This window comes from Vespa velutina, chromosome 11 (assembly GCF_912470025.1).
Source record: "Vespa velutina chromosome 11, iVesVel2.1, whole genome shotgun sequence".
Lineage (NCBI taxonomy): Eukaryota > Metazoa > Arthropoda > Insecta > Hymenoptera > Vespidae > Vespa > Vespa velutina.
In genome coordinates this window covers 582,164-597,612 of record NC_062198.1, presented here as the reverse complement: position 1 = coordinate 597,612, position 15,449 = coordinate 582,164, and the positions used below count along the sequence as shown (strand labels likewise).

The following is a 15,449-nucleotide window of genomic DNA, read 5'->3' as shown; positions in this document are numbered from 1 at the left end:
TTTGCAAAATAAAATTATTTTTATTTTATAAAATAATTAATATTTCAAGAATATTGATTACAGAATGTTAATATTTTTCTAAAATATTCGATATTCAAAAATATTGATCATTTAATAATCTGACATATATATGTACGTATGTTAAATAATTATATGTAATTTTTATTTCATTCGACGATTTTATCTCATTTAACATTTTTAAATTTCGTATGGTTTTTGAAACGATCTATATATCAGTGCTGGTTGAAAAGTTTTTCGAAGAGTAATCGTGAGAATCGATCGAGATCGTCGAAATAAATCATAATTTATGGGAGCAATCTATGATGGCAGTATTGGTGGTAGGAGTTAAGGAGCTTCTTGGAAAAATCACGTATCGGAACTTGCGAAAGCTCCGTCATCGAAGTTTCGTAATCGACACGCGTTAACCGCCGCAAGCATCTCGACGCTATAACTCGGGAAGTAACGATCTATTTCTTTTACTATAAGAGGATCTTTCACTTTTACGATAGCCCTTTATACTCTGCGTAACAATTCCGATAAAAAAGAGTATTATCGCTATGAAACGTTAACGTCCTTTAAAAAGGAACACGTTGTATCTACGTAATCTACGATCTTATCGGAGTTTCTTTTTCAACTGCAATTTTCAAAAAAAAGAAAAGAGAAAAGAAAAAAAAGAAGAAAAGGGTAAGAAAAAAGGAAACGTCGGTGAGATTAAGAAAAGAACGTTCGTAAAGTTTGCTTATCGACATTAACAAAATTGCCATCAGGAGTCATGCCATGAGTTAAGGCTAAAGTAATTTTTCAAAGTTTCTCAAGATTTTTGGCCCACCCTATATAAAGTAATATGAAAGTAAAGTCACCTTTAGATTTTATCTCTTACGTAGATGTGATAAGGGATTAATTCGAGGAAGCCACATAACTAAAAAAATTTTAATATTTTCCAGGAACACGTGAATGCCATTCTCATCGTCGCATGATCAAAAATGTCGGCGTACAAATCGTCAGGAAGAAAATGTTCGGATTCCTCGGTGAAATAAATGTTAGGACGTGTATATGTTACACGTTAGTCTGGTAAATCGACGAAGGAAGAAGAAAAGTCTGCAAGCTTTGTGATATATCCAAAAGAAAAAGAGAAAGAGAGAAAAAGACAGAGAAAGAGAGATAAGCTACACGAAACTTTCGTCTCTCGAACCTGTTGCTTGGTTCGTGCATTTCGACGAACGATTCGTTCATTGGAAACGTGAACTATCGTTCTCGATCGATCGTTGCAAAATCAAAAAAAATAAAATAAAAATAAAATAGAAAAACCGATAACGTCAAAATTTATTGTTTACATCCGAGTATATAAATCCAAAATCAGTTCGTGAAGTAGAACGCTTTATTTTTTTTTTTTTTTTACGTCCATTTCAATGATTAAATAAGCGATAAGAACTATGTTTATTGTTTTATCATTTCGTGTTAATTTGGTCATATAATTGTTTGAGGGTTAATTATAATAAAAATGACGTTCGTTAATTTCTTTTCATTTTTCATGATTCCCTTAAATGTTTATCTCGTGTATTCGATTTTTATACGTACGATGGTGATTATAAAAATATCGTTCAATCATAGAAGGGCGATTGACCGAGAGGGCGTTGTTCGTAAAACTAATGTAAGATTCAATGGAGACGGATAATCTCTGTTTTAATGAGAACGTGGATTTTAAAGTAGAAAGAAAGAAAAGAAAAACTATGGAGACACTCAACGTGAGTGGTGGACGTTTATGCTTTTTACCGGAAGATTTGGAGATCCTAGAGGATCCTAGGACACCGACCCTGAGAAGAATTAGTTATGGCATCGTTCTGCCTGCCATCTGTTGCTTGGGTATTATCGGTAACATATTGAACTTGCTTGTACTTACGAGGAGAAACATGCGTGGCACTGCATATATTTACATGAGAGGTGAGTCAATATTATTAATAATGTTACTTATCAATTTTATTTTTTTCTCTTTTTTCTTTTTTTTTTTTTTTATATAATATTATAAAACGAATGATATATTTATTTTATTTCATTCATGATTTTCTTTATGACTTAGATATAGAAGAGTTTATTATTATTATTATTGGATTAGCCAATAAATAGGTAATGTAATAAATAGGAACGTTCAGTACTTTATTTCTAAGTAAAAAGAGAGAAATTATTTAGTAATAAGCTAACAGATAAGTAATGTCAGAAATTTCAATAAACAATATGAATGTTGTTTATATAGATATAAAATACACAATATTTTGACATTGCTCAATTTGACAAAGAGATGTTGAGTAAAATTAATGAACGATTTTTTATATACGATACAAATTATTATCGTAATTTTAATAATATCTGTCGATGTACACGCGTTCTTTACAAATGTTACACGAGATTCTAATAATCTTTATCCGAGAAACTTCATTATTAACAATAAAATCGACGAATTAAGGACGACGTTTCTACATGAAGAAAGAAAATCTCTTTTTACCTTTCTTATTTTACAAGACCGTTATTAAAATTCACCAAGCGTGTTCAACCCTTATATTACTGAGGTGAACATTATCGGAGAAGATTTTCACGTCGAAATCGCCTTATTTCACTTTAAAATCTACGAGATTATTCGTCTCGGCGAAGGTCATTTTCGTAGGATGTTCGTGCGTTGAAATAAGAGACGTGTGAGAAAAAATGAAAGAGAAAAAGAGAGAGAAAGAGAGAGAGAAAGAGAGAGAGAGAGAGAGAGAGAGAGAGGGTAAGAGAGCGTGAGAAGGGTGATAGGGAGGACGCCATTAGCATCGAAGAATGGTGTAATTCCTTTCAATAAAGTTATTCCATGTTTACATAATATCGAAGCAGAAAGCTCGATCGCATTCCTTTCCACTCGTAGTGCATTATCGGCGTACTATGGAACATCGTAGAGTTCTTCGAGCACGTCCACAGCTTTCGTAATTTGCGCGCTACAACGAACGAGCGAACGTGAATTTGCCATCCGGCGAATCATATCTTTCCTATGCTTATTCTATGATTATCTTTATTACTCCATGAAACTGAAATTTGTTTTCTTTTCTTTTTTCTTTCTTTTTTCTTATTTCTTAAATTTATAGATAGGAATTCTTTAATTCTTTATTATTATTAATTATATGAGTTTTACGTTCTTATTTACTTTATGTTATATTGGTTTCAAATAACAATAATGATATTTAAAAAATTTTTTTTTCATCAGATATACTTGCAGGTTGATGTAGGTTTTTCTAATATTTTGTAATATTATTAATTATTATAGTTATTAATTTAAGTTTGTATTTCATTTATTTAATATTGATCTGAAATTTAATTATTATAATTTATGCTCAAAAGATATGCTCTTAATATAATCAATTTTATTACTTGTATAATTTTATTACTTGTACATTAAAATATTCTCTTTGGTAGGCGAATATAAGTGAGAGGAGAGAAAACTATTTAATTTTCTTCATCTATTTGGTAATGAACCATGCTTCTCTATTTTCGGTCGTTTACTCGTTACAAGGTAGTCCGCCATTGTTGCCGAAATTTAATGACTCGAGGTTTGAAGAAACACTTTGGCGATCGGAAAAAGCTCTCTTTCTTTAATCCTTCTACTTCTTTTAAACTAACGTGGGAAAATCCATTAACTTGGACGAAGGTACTTGTCGAGTACCGAAGCAGTATTATATACTAACGTGAAAACTTATGAAACCTTGTTTTGACGCCATTTTGGAAAAAATGTTCATCCACTGCATTTATTTGTTCGAGATATCAAATTTTTCATTTTTTTTATATTTTATTCTTTTGAATAATTCAAATACATATAAAGTATCATGGAGTATCTTTGAAAATATAACCAAAAAAAGGTAACGTTGGAAAGACCATGTTTCTAAAAGTAACTATGTTTTTGGTAGGTCGTTGACACTGTCTGTCTCCCTCTCGAATAATATGCTTTCCTTTTCATAGGCACGTACAAACAGGGGAATATTTAGCTATATATCTTTTATAAAATTTCATGGAGAAGGGTCGAAATATAGCACAGAGCAGAAACGTGTTTCGTAAGGGTATATTCCCTGAGGCGTTTTATCAAAAGATTTTCGTAGATTTTGCGGGTGTTCCGACTACTTCTTTCGTTTCCGGCTGGACAAGACCCGTGCATTAGGGGGAAATTACTGGACGATTTGATTTCGTTATGTCACGAGGTGAATTCTGGTCGTCGTTTCTAGCATTAGAGACAAAATCTCCGCTATCTTGACAAAGTCGATCATGTGAGGATCATTTAGAAAATATTTCTTCTAATTAATTCGTTTGAATGATGTAGATTATAAACGAAGAATAAACATTCCTTTGAATTTTGTGAGAATAATTAATTCACTAATTCGATATATAGTAAACATTAACATAATTTTGTAACATAATTTTTTATATCGTCGATTGTTATATTAATATTTATGTTATAAATTGAAAGATCTAGCAATCGTTGGTTTTAATTAATTTTAATTTTTTACAACTTTTAATTCAATATTTTATATGAAATAATATTCAATAGTATCAGCATTAATGTTTTGTTATTTCTATTATATACGTTTTGACATAAATATTTTTCCTCGTGTATTTTTATGCATGTTTATGGCTATTTCCATAACAAATTTAACACATAACGGTATGTGACGTTAACTTCAGTACCAAGAAGAAAACTGGAAACTGATCACGTTTATGGATTATCGATACGCTAGAAGGGACACTAGGGAAAAGAAAGGCGCTTGTCTTATCAGCCTGTATCGATACTTTGGATGAGTCAAATCTATTGATATGCACGACGTTCAATGACACCGAAGAAAAATAAAGCGGGCCGTTACTTTCAGTATGAAAATATTGCGAATCATAGAGAGTATCAGGGCGGAAGAATTTGTGCGTAAGGAAACGCTCAATTCAGGATATGCATGAAAACGTTGACGAGAAAAGGGAGAAGATGAAATGTGGAACACAATAAAAAAAAAAAAAAAGAAAAAAGACAGAAAGAATTTAATTTAACATTCCACATGATTGATCGATTGATCGTTCATTTTATTTTTCACAAATTCTTTTCTATCAATATATCATTTTATTATCGAAATAAACGAATTAATCTTTTGTCAGATAAATGTAATAGTTAATCCTTAGTAATTACTTTGAATATTAATAAAATATATTTTTTTTAACAATTTTATTATTATCGAGATTCTTAATAATGAGAAATGATCTTACGACTGCGAGTAACGTAATGTAAAAGTAAGAAAATATATTTGTATTTCTATCAGGAAGTAAAAGTTATTTCGAAAACGATAGAGTTTTATGTATTTTAGCGCTCAAAACGCAACTCACGTTTCTCTATACCCATATCTGAAGCATTTTGCGAGAAAAATTTTGTGTGTGCGTGCGTTATCGATGCGATTGATGAGAGAAAACGTGTCTCTTTTTTTTTCTCTCCATTTTTCTCTCGGTCGATTGGTTGTAACAGGCTAATTGAGGATATTAATACATATTTCACTGAATTACACAGAATTTACAGAAATACATATTTCACTTAAGCGAGAAATCATAAGCAACGAAAAGAAAAATTTCAACAGAAATAGAATTTTCTATAGAATTTATTAATAATTAAATGTGATTGTTAAGTCTTACGATTTGTAACAAGTATTATGCGAAGGAAATTGGAGATAATATCTTTCTTATAATATTAATAATAATAATAATAATAAAAGTAATAATAATAATAATAATAATAATAATAATAATAATAATAATAATAATAATAATAATAACGGATGGTAGAGTGAAACGTAAAAATGAGATTTAAATAAAGAAATTAATTAATTAATGAGAAAAAGAGGATAAAGCAGTTTTAAACATACGAGTTATTAACGCTTTCTGTTTCGTAATATTTAAAATAAATGAATAGAAAATAAAAAATTAAAAAATTAAAAAATTAAAAAAGACAAATAAAAATATAAAAAATAAAAAATGAAAGATATTAATGTGACGTCATCGATCGTATCCAGTTACAAGAAGGATGAAAAAAGGTGCGTAGTTACGGGATAATGGCGGATCTCGATTAACCGCGTTCAAGTAACTACTCCTTTCAATAGCCGTGTTCATCAAACGCTGCATGTAAGTGGCACTTATCCCTGGTCTCGTTCCCGAGTAACTTCGATCGTAGCGAACTCGCTAAATACGGAATGCTGCAGACGCTGTCATTGGCTACTATTGGATGCCATTGGATGCCCAATGTACCGTCTACTTGGCGGCCTTATTCGATCTGCTTTCAACCAACAGTCACGTTCTTTCAATAGTCATTATTTTATCACCTGTGAAAAATATCATGAAATTTCAATATTTTACAATAGAAAGAGACAATTTTTCCTATTAGAATGACATATTCGATATCAAAGAAATTGATTGTCGAACATTTAAGTTCAATTCCAACTATGAACATTGTATTGTTAGATAATTAATTAGCACCGTAGACGCATCCGTCTGAAATTACACGTAGAATGAGTTTGTCGCCGAATGAAATTGTCACATCGATTAAATTTTTTTCTTTTCTTTTCTTTTTTATCTTTTTTGTTTTCCTCTTATTTCCTTTTGTTTTTTTTTATGATAGAGATAACACGCATCAACTTATATTTCCCTTTTTTCGTAACATAAGTAAGTACGATTGATTTATGTTAAATTGACTCGTTCCGTATGAAATAATTCAAATAAAGTATTAGAAATTGTTCATCGTCAATAATAGTCAATCATTTTTCTTTGATAATACAAACACAATTCTTATCTTTGATTTTTCATTAATTATCCTTTTATATTAACTTAACTTTAAATACTATACTTATTCTCGCACATAAATATATATAGACAATTATGGTGTCCCACATAATTATAGTATCTCCTAAATGGTTGAAAATAGAAACAAAAAAAGTTATAAGATGAAGTTAAAGTGATATCAGACGGTACATAATGTGCAAATAATTTTATGCACTTTCGTTCATCAATACATTAAAAAATGCACTTTTTTCTAATGAAAACCTATATGTTTGACTGCATCAAATGCACTTTTATATGTAAAAAAATGTTCTACATAAAAGTATTAACTTGTACCCTACATTTATACGTAGTTAAAAGTTTTCTGAATTATTTTGCTAATCATGAACTGACTACTAATATTAATATAAGATTAAATTTTTCATTCGTAAGTATTCATTACGTGTGATATTACCCATTTATTAACACATAGCGACAGATCTAAATAATTCATAAAAATTTAACCAGGATAACTTTCTAATGTATAAGTTTAAGGTATAAATACGTTAATACTTTTATGTAAAGCATCAATTGGTCCAGTTGAAAATATAAGTTTTCTTTAATAATAACAGTACAGTAGCATTTTTCTGATGCACCAAGGCACAAAAGTGCATATTATACACCATCTAATACCACTTAACTTCGACTTGTAATCTTTTTTTCTAACCGTTTAATAGATACAACCTGTTCCATTTGCGTGAGACACCCTATATTTTATTCTTTTTCTTTCTCATTCTTTTTTTTTTCTTACGTTGTTAACAAATGTAACGAAACTTTCAGCACATTTGGAAAATTCCTCGTTGGCGACGCTAAATAGTCTTTTCGAAGTGCGAAAACGAATGGATTACGAACGTATAACGAGCTAATCATATTGATGTTACAGAGTTTGAAAGCTCAATGTCATTCGACCTGAGAGGAAAAACTACTTATCCTCACTTACTCCAACCCCTCTGCAAATAACTTTTCGGGTAACCCTCGGTGTCGATCAAACACACGATGCTCCTTGTTACGAAAAAAAGATTGTGAGTGTTAGTTCGTTTTACTACTTTTCTTTGTCTCTTTATCTCTCTCACTTTCCGAGGATCGATACAACCACATACACGCAAGCACATGTTATATGCGCGCGCGAGCACACGCACAGAACACACATATACGATGGACAAAGACAGAGGTAGACCTTATTACACTGAATACGAGCGTGATACGAATTTCAATTGACTCGATTGCTCGTGGGACTGAAAGTAAAAAAGAAATACAGAGCCCAGGCGTGACAAGATTCGTGCGATAAATTGTATTTTGCGCGCGCCAAATTTAAATTCGGTTTTCTCGTTTTTCTTTTTTTCTTTCTTCTCCTTCTTTTCTCTTTCTTTACTCTTCTTTCTTTTTTCGATGCATGACCGCAAAGAGTTATTTACATTTCCAAAATTATAAAATTTGATCTGTCGTTTAATGGACAATTATTGTATATTGTAAATTTTAAAAAATATTTAAATAAACGGACAAAATTTTTCGATCGATTTAATAGATATTTTTATTTGAATTATTTTATTACGTCTATGAGAAAGCTTTGCTGTTCATTGCGCAATTAGGTATATACATACATACTTATATACATATGTATATACACATATATATGTATACATATGTATATATTATATACATATGTTATATACATACTTATATGTACATATTTATATGTACATATAGCTATATATACATACATACATAATACGAAAAATATTTCTTATGTAATGTAAATGGTTTAAAAAGGCGAGTCGAACGGAAGATAAATTTTTTTATAAACGTTATTTTTTAATGTTTTTTGTTAAGGTCATCCATGTTTTTTACATATATAAACATATCTTTTTTTGTGTGTTGTAATTAATATTACTGTGCATTTATCGATGTATAATATGATCTTGATATAAGCTTGATCTACAAAATTTTTAAATTAACGCGCAACTTATTTTCAGCAAGATACCAGATTTTATCTCACACCTCTTGATTTTTCTTTTGAGGAACATTAAAGGATAAGGTTTACGAATAACAACTCACAACGATAGAAAATATATAATAAAGAACGAATAATTGCTACTTGTTCTGATATTAAACCTGAAATCATTGAAAGACCTGTACGATTCGTCATTGTTAGACTCGAACACAAAATATATCACAGCGGAAGGATATCATATTGAATATATTATTATAGTAATAGGTATGTTTATTTGCGATTCTATATCGATTATCGATTTTCTGTTGTCGTTGAAACATGATACTTTGTTAAAAATAAATAAGTACAAAGTTAATTTAAAAATTGTTGAGCCCGAGATTATTTCAAGGTCATGATATTATATATGGACGAATGCACATAATGTTATTAATATAACGTATTGTTACAAATAAAGATATATGTATAGGTATAGGTATACGTAAAAAAAGCATGGGTGATTTTGACAGATGACACTTATAAAATCTATCTTCTTCCGTCTGATTCGCCTTTTGAAATCATTTAAAATAAACAATATTTTAAAAAGAATTAAAATATTGAAAAAAAAGAAATTCTTAATAAAGCATGCAATGTTTTCGTAAACCTTATATATATATAAATATATTTTCTCTAGAGTAGCGAAAAGATCAGAAATGGGACTAGATTTTCCTAAGGGTATTATTATAGCATTTCGGCAACAGGTTCGATGCTTTTCCTTTTCGTTATAAACGTCGGATAAAGCTACCAAAAATGGAGCTTTCACGAAGGTTTCTCAACGCTCCTCGTCACAGGATCGACCTTTGTTACCAACCTAAAGACCTCATCCGCGTCACCCGAGGCTTTATGAATATTAACGACAGTATCTCCCTTATCCTTCCTCTCTCTCCTCTTTCTCTCTCCCTCTCTCACACACACACATTCATTCGATTACTCATATCAACTCACAGACCTAAACTTCTAAGAACTTTCCCTTAATTTACGGGTACGATATTCAGTTTTCGGCATAGATGACGTTCGTCAATGGGTCGACGTGAAGCAATGTAATTTACTATTACCACCGACAGAACGAGATTAAAAGGTTTAAGGGACGTACATATATTTCCTCGTTTGAACGTGTCGTCCACGTAATGAGCTTTTCCGTTATCGCTGAAGCTTTATTTGCTGAACAGACGTATAAAATTGTTTTACTGGAATTAACGGTTATGGTGACATTTCCTTTTTTCATCAACAATAATTTTTGATAAAACAACAGCAGATCTTTTCATTCATTGATTCATTATTTCTTTCTTCTTCTTTTTTTTTTCTTTTTACAAACATAAATTTCAAACGATCGTGAGAATTTGTTTACTTTCATGCAACATTTGATTTTCTCTCTCTCTCTTTCTCTCTTTCTCTCTCTCTCTCTTTCTCTATCTTCTGTCATAACAGTCAGATAGAAACGAAGAAGAATAGAAATCAAATGACAGTTCAGATTCAGGCCATAGCTATGTGTAGCACGTAGCTTGAATATCCTTCGTGAGACAGTCTCGTGTCTCTACATCCGTTCTTTCTTTCTCTGAGCATCCTTCCTCTCATTCGATCTCTATCTCATGGATCTTACGTTAGATTTTGCAATTTATATGCGAAGAGGACACCTTCCTTTTCGAATAGTGCGAAGGATAGTTCGCAGTCACGTATGACAGGTGAGCCAACGTTGAATAACGTACATCGAACTCGATCGATTCTACAAGAACCGAGAAAAAGATTCTTTCGTTTTCCTTTTGGACCGTGAATTTAATTCATTATCATCGAGGAAAAAGAAAAAGAAATGGAACGAAGAAAATGAAAAAGAAAAGGAAAAAAGAAAAAAGAAAAGGAAAGGATCAAACCGGTAAGGAAATACTTAAGTATCTTTATACCACTTTGGCCACGCCCTAGAAAATAAAGATAAAAAGCAAAAGAGACAAAGAGAGAGAGAGAGAGAGAGAGAGAGAGAGAGAGAGAGAAAGAGAGAAATCCGAAATACTTGGCCCAACGTACCATGGGCATCTTTAGAATTCATCTAAATTGTATGGAAATTAATTTACTTCTGGACGAGTAAGATGAGAGAGCGAACCCCCTTCTTCACAGAGAATCCCGAACAATTTAATCTTGACGATCACCTCCCTTTTTCTCTTCACAAATAGCAAAAAGGGGAACAGTTGGATTATCGATTTATATTACGACTCAATTTCATGTGTATCATTTATTTCTTTTTATTTCTACGTAGTTTAGGACAATGTTTATTTCAAATACTTTTATATGTTCTCTGATTAGTATTGTTATAAAAAAATAATTAAAAGATTAGAACCATCTCACTTCATCTGAATACTCGCGAAATATCTTCTATAAACGGTGTATTAATTTTTTATCTTTTATATATTTCTTTTGTTTTTTTTTCCTGTTTTCTTTTAACTTTTCGTTCCTTAACTTAATCCATCGATATTATTTATAGTTTCGATTTCGGAAAAGAAACAAAAAAAAAAAAAAAATAAAAATAAAAAAACTACCTTCTATTCTTTATTTGACTCTCATTCTGTATCTAAAATACATGCAGGAATAGACATGCACACATTCTCATCTTTTTGACGTGGGTCGCGTAAAAAGAAGACTCCCGATAATAAGGGTCGTCTAACTTGCGAGAATGAGACGTCTACCTCGAAATACTCTTTCCCTTTTTTTTAAGAAGCAAAAAAAAAGAAATAGAGAGAGAGAGAAAGAGAGAGAGAGAGAGAGAGTAGGAACCGAGATAAGACCAGGACTAGAAATTTTATGGAACCTCTCATAGTAGACGGCAACACCTTAGATCGTTTTCCACCTTTCTTATTTTTTTCCCTGTCTTTTCTTTCACATTTTGCACCAAGATTACCGATGGTATTTTCCCAAGAAAATCCTTGAAAAAAAATAAGAAGAAGAAGAAAAAAAAGAAAAGAAAAGACAACGATCCGTGGCAATCGTCGCATCTCAACTAAACTCTCAAAGAATCTCTCGATTCTTGTATCTTTTATCAACGAACATCTTTTTCTCCTTCTTTTTCTTCTTTCATTTTCATTTCTTTCTCTGATTATTATATTTTAACCTTTACATTCGCCTTAAGTTGATAAGTAAGTTTCTAAATTTTCCTTAAATTAGTGTAAGTGTAATATCGTTAGATAATTTAACTTATACTATTACGAAAGAAGATAAACTTAACTTAAAACGAAATCTACGAAGTAAAAGAATATTAAAATAAAGTAATAGTTCGATTAAAAATAAAGAGAGAAAGAGAGAGAGAAACTCATACACGCAAAGATACATATAACTACGTCATCTTATTTTCTTTTCTTTTTTTCTACAAGTATGTACCTATATATATCAATATTTTATGTGAAAACAGGAAAGAACATACAAAAGAAATACTTCACCCTCGCATCTTCTATATCGCATTTGGTAAAAGGAATTTAAGTGAGGAAACATTCACGTACGGAAGGTGAGATCAAAAGATGGAGAAATTCGTTTCCACTCTCTCTTTCTTTCTCTCCCTCTCTCTCTCTCCCATCTCTTAAAAGAGTAGAAACCACGATGGACGCGTAAGTCGATTCGTAGAAATTTGCATGAGACGACGTTGCGTTTTAGCAAGAGGACTAAGTAGATTCAGTGGCCCCAATCTTAAAGTTCGTCTCTTGAAAAGGTTTTCTCTCTATCTCTCTTTTTTTCTCTTTTTCTTTTTCTTGCTTTCTGTCTACAATGTTTTTATGCAATATTCTTTTCGTTATCTGTTCTGTAAGTAAATAGCCAAGTAACCTTATGTTTATTGCTATTATTATCATCATCATTATTATTATTTGTACGTTTACCCTTCTCTTTCTATCTCTCTTTTTCTTGCTTACTGTTTATATTGTTTATTTGCAATTGTCTTTTCTTTATTATTGTTATTTATCGTTATATGTTCTGTAAATAAGTAGCTAAGTAAATTTATATTTATCATCATCATCATTATCATCACCTATTAGTCCATCTCTCTTTTTTTGATTTATATCTATATTGTTTCTTTACACTTTTCTTTATTATTGTTTAACGTTACTTGTTCTGAAATAAATAGTTAAATAAATTTATATGATTATTATCGCCATCATCGTTATCATGATAATCATTATAATTATTTGTTTCTCTGTTTGTCTATCTGTTTGTCTGTTTGTTTCTCTCTCTCTCGCTCTCTCTCTCTTTCTCCTTTCTACTTTCTTCGAATTATCTTTTTCTTTTCCTTCCTTCCTTCATTCGTAGTTCTTTACAAGTCTCTAACACGGTGATCTGGACAAGATATACTTTCTCGATGCGTATTTACCAGATATAGGAAAAGGAAGAAGAGAGAAAGAAAGAGAGAGAGAGAGAGAGAAAGAGAGAGAAGGTTTTAGATTTACGATGTTATTACACGGTTTCTTGAGGTGTAGTTACCGTTAGAGAGCTTGCAACTGGAATTACTTCGAAAGATCCAAAAGGTAGAAAATTAAAGCGAGTTGCGCGTTAACACTCCCTAGTCTCTAATCTCACAAACTCTCTTCGTGTCGCAATAATTTGTTCTGATTTCTTCGAAGAATCGTTGATGGACGAAAGAAATGTCTTGGATCCGGCTCAAAGTGAAGTCAATACCGTTCGTTCTTTTTTCTTTTCCGTCTTTTTTCTTTTCTTTTTTATTTAATTTTTCAACTAAATAAAATTGCTTCAAAACTGTATCTGATTAAAATATCGTGGTTTGATCAATAATTAATGTTAATTTTTAATAAAAGTTAATTAAATTTAATGTTATTTATGAAAATATGAGATGTTAAAAATTTTAAATAGAATTGTATTGGTAGAAATATTTTATATTTCAAGGAAATTTCCAGAAATATTTTATTTTTCAAGAAAATTCAAAAAATCTTCACAAATTAGTATACAGAGAGATAGAGATAGAGATAGAGATACAGATAGAGATAGTGAGAGAGAGAGAGAGAGAGAGAGAGAAAGAGAGAGAGAGATCGCATTTTTTTACCGAGTCAACCATCAAGTTAACAATATTAATTCTACGTTAAGGGATCGCCGATGCATAGGTTTACGTGTTGATACGTTGCGTGCTGTTTATCAGGTAAAAGTCATAATTTCTTTCATTGATACGTTCACGCGTTTACTTTTACCAAATATGAACTTTATCGGTAGTTATTATCGATGAAGACGAATACTTACATCGGCTTAAAATTTTAGCCTACTGATAATCTTGAAATCCTAGGATTACTTGTTGATCGTTTTGAGGTTAAATGTTCCCATAATGCTCGATTCATCCTTACGGGGATTGAGAATTACAGAAATAAAGAAAGAAAAAAAAGAAAAGAAAAGAAAAAAAGGAGATAATATGTGTCCATATCTTCTACATGAAAAATCCTGAGTTTCGTTACCAAATTTATTCGTTTTTAGAGAAGACTCTATTCCCAGTTGTATATGAGCTCGCCATTGCACTCACGTGCGCGCGCAATAAAAAGGGTAACGGCGTTTCGCTGCCGTAGATGCAGTTGCATGCTAAGGAATGCAATTTCTATGCAAACGCATGGAGAATCTCGTTGTTAATTTCCTTACCAAACGAAGCGTAGCGTCATCGTTCCTAAGATAACCTCTCGTTATGCCAAGCATCTAGTTTAAACTCTTTCTTAGGTGATTCGTCCGTGTTAAGAAGAAAAAGTCGAGGCTTTCTGTGTTGCGTTAAAATTCATCATTATTAAATATTATTACTGTTGTCATAAATAATTATTGTTGTAATCATTATTATTCGTTGTAATTCATAGTTATCATTATTATTAATTCGAACAATTGAAGAAACATTTCTGCCAAGATCCTAATGTCTTTTATTTGATACTTGAATAATCAAGTTTTCTCATTTCATCTCGGCGATGGTTTTTTGACGTTTATGTCTCATCGAAATGTCATACTATGAAATACATAAGTATGTTGTTGAACATGTTATCTCGAGATGAGATTTTCTCGAAAAATATTTACGATAAATTTCTACGTTTTTTTGACTTTCACATATGTAAAACATAAACAAGCAAACTATTTGACTCGGCCATTCTATCTACTCGGCCTAAGTTCGATAAAATATTATATATGATTTTAAATCATATGTAATAGTTGTATCACGAAGGAAAGAAAGAAAAAGAGATAGTAATAGTAAGCTTCTGGCAAGTTTAAGCGATTACGTAAAGATCAACCTAGTTCTTTTACAATATATATATATATATATATATATATATATATATATATGTTTGTGTGTGTGTATATATATATATATCTTTCTCTCTTTTCGGACATCTTTATCCCCTTAAGAGAAATTCCGAGCACTTTGTTATCCTCAGTGAGTGTCTGCTCTCAATTAAGATCCCGTGGATGAGAAATAAAAGCTTCCTACTGTGTCCTCCATACGCTAACTATAGCCAATCGTCAGTCTCATCCCTTGCTTTTAGTTTCTTTAGGAGTAAAACTCGAATATATCGAAATCTTAAAATATTCCTATAAGAAAAAAAAGCGAAATAACAAGATAATCCTTTTTTTTTTTATTAGTCAAAATAAAAATATCGTAAAA

The 15,449-nt window shown here is 31.0% G+C and overlaps 1 protein-coding gene across 3 annotated transcripts in view; it reads left to right on the top strand.

Moving 5' to 3' along the window:
* The window catches only part of LOC124952848 (probable G-protein coupled receptor B0563.6), a 40,459-nt gene that overhangs the window by 18,890 nt on the left and 6,120 nt on the right, over window positions 1–15,449 (top strand). For 2 of the 3 annotated variants that reach the window (XM_047503341.1, XM_047503340.1), the window contains one exon: window positions 945–1,941. In XM_047503341.1, the coding sequence (XP_047359297.1) occupies window positions 1,662–1,941 (280 nt within the window). In that variant the 5' untranslated portion in view covers window positions 945–1,661. Of the gene's footprint in view, window positions 1–944; window positions 1,942–10,335; window positions 10,713–15,449 lie in introns of those variants that run through there. The other variant, XM_047503342.1, reaches the window with a different exon arrangement.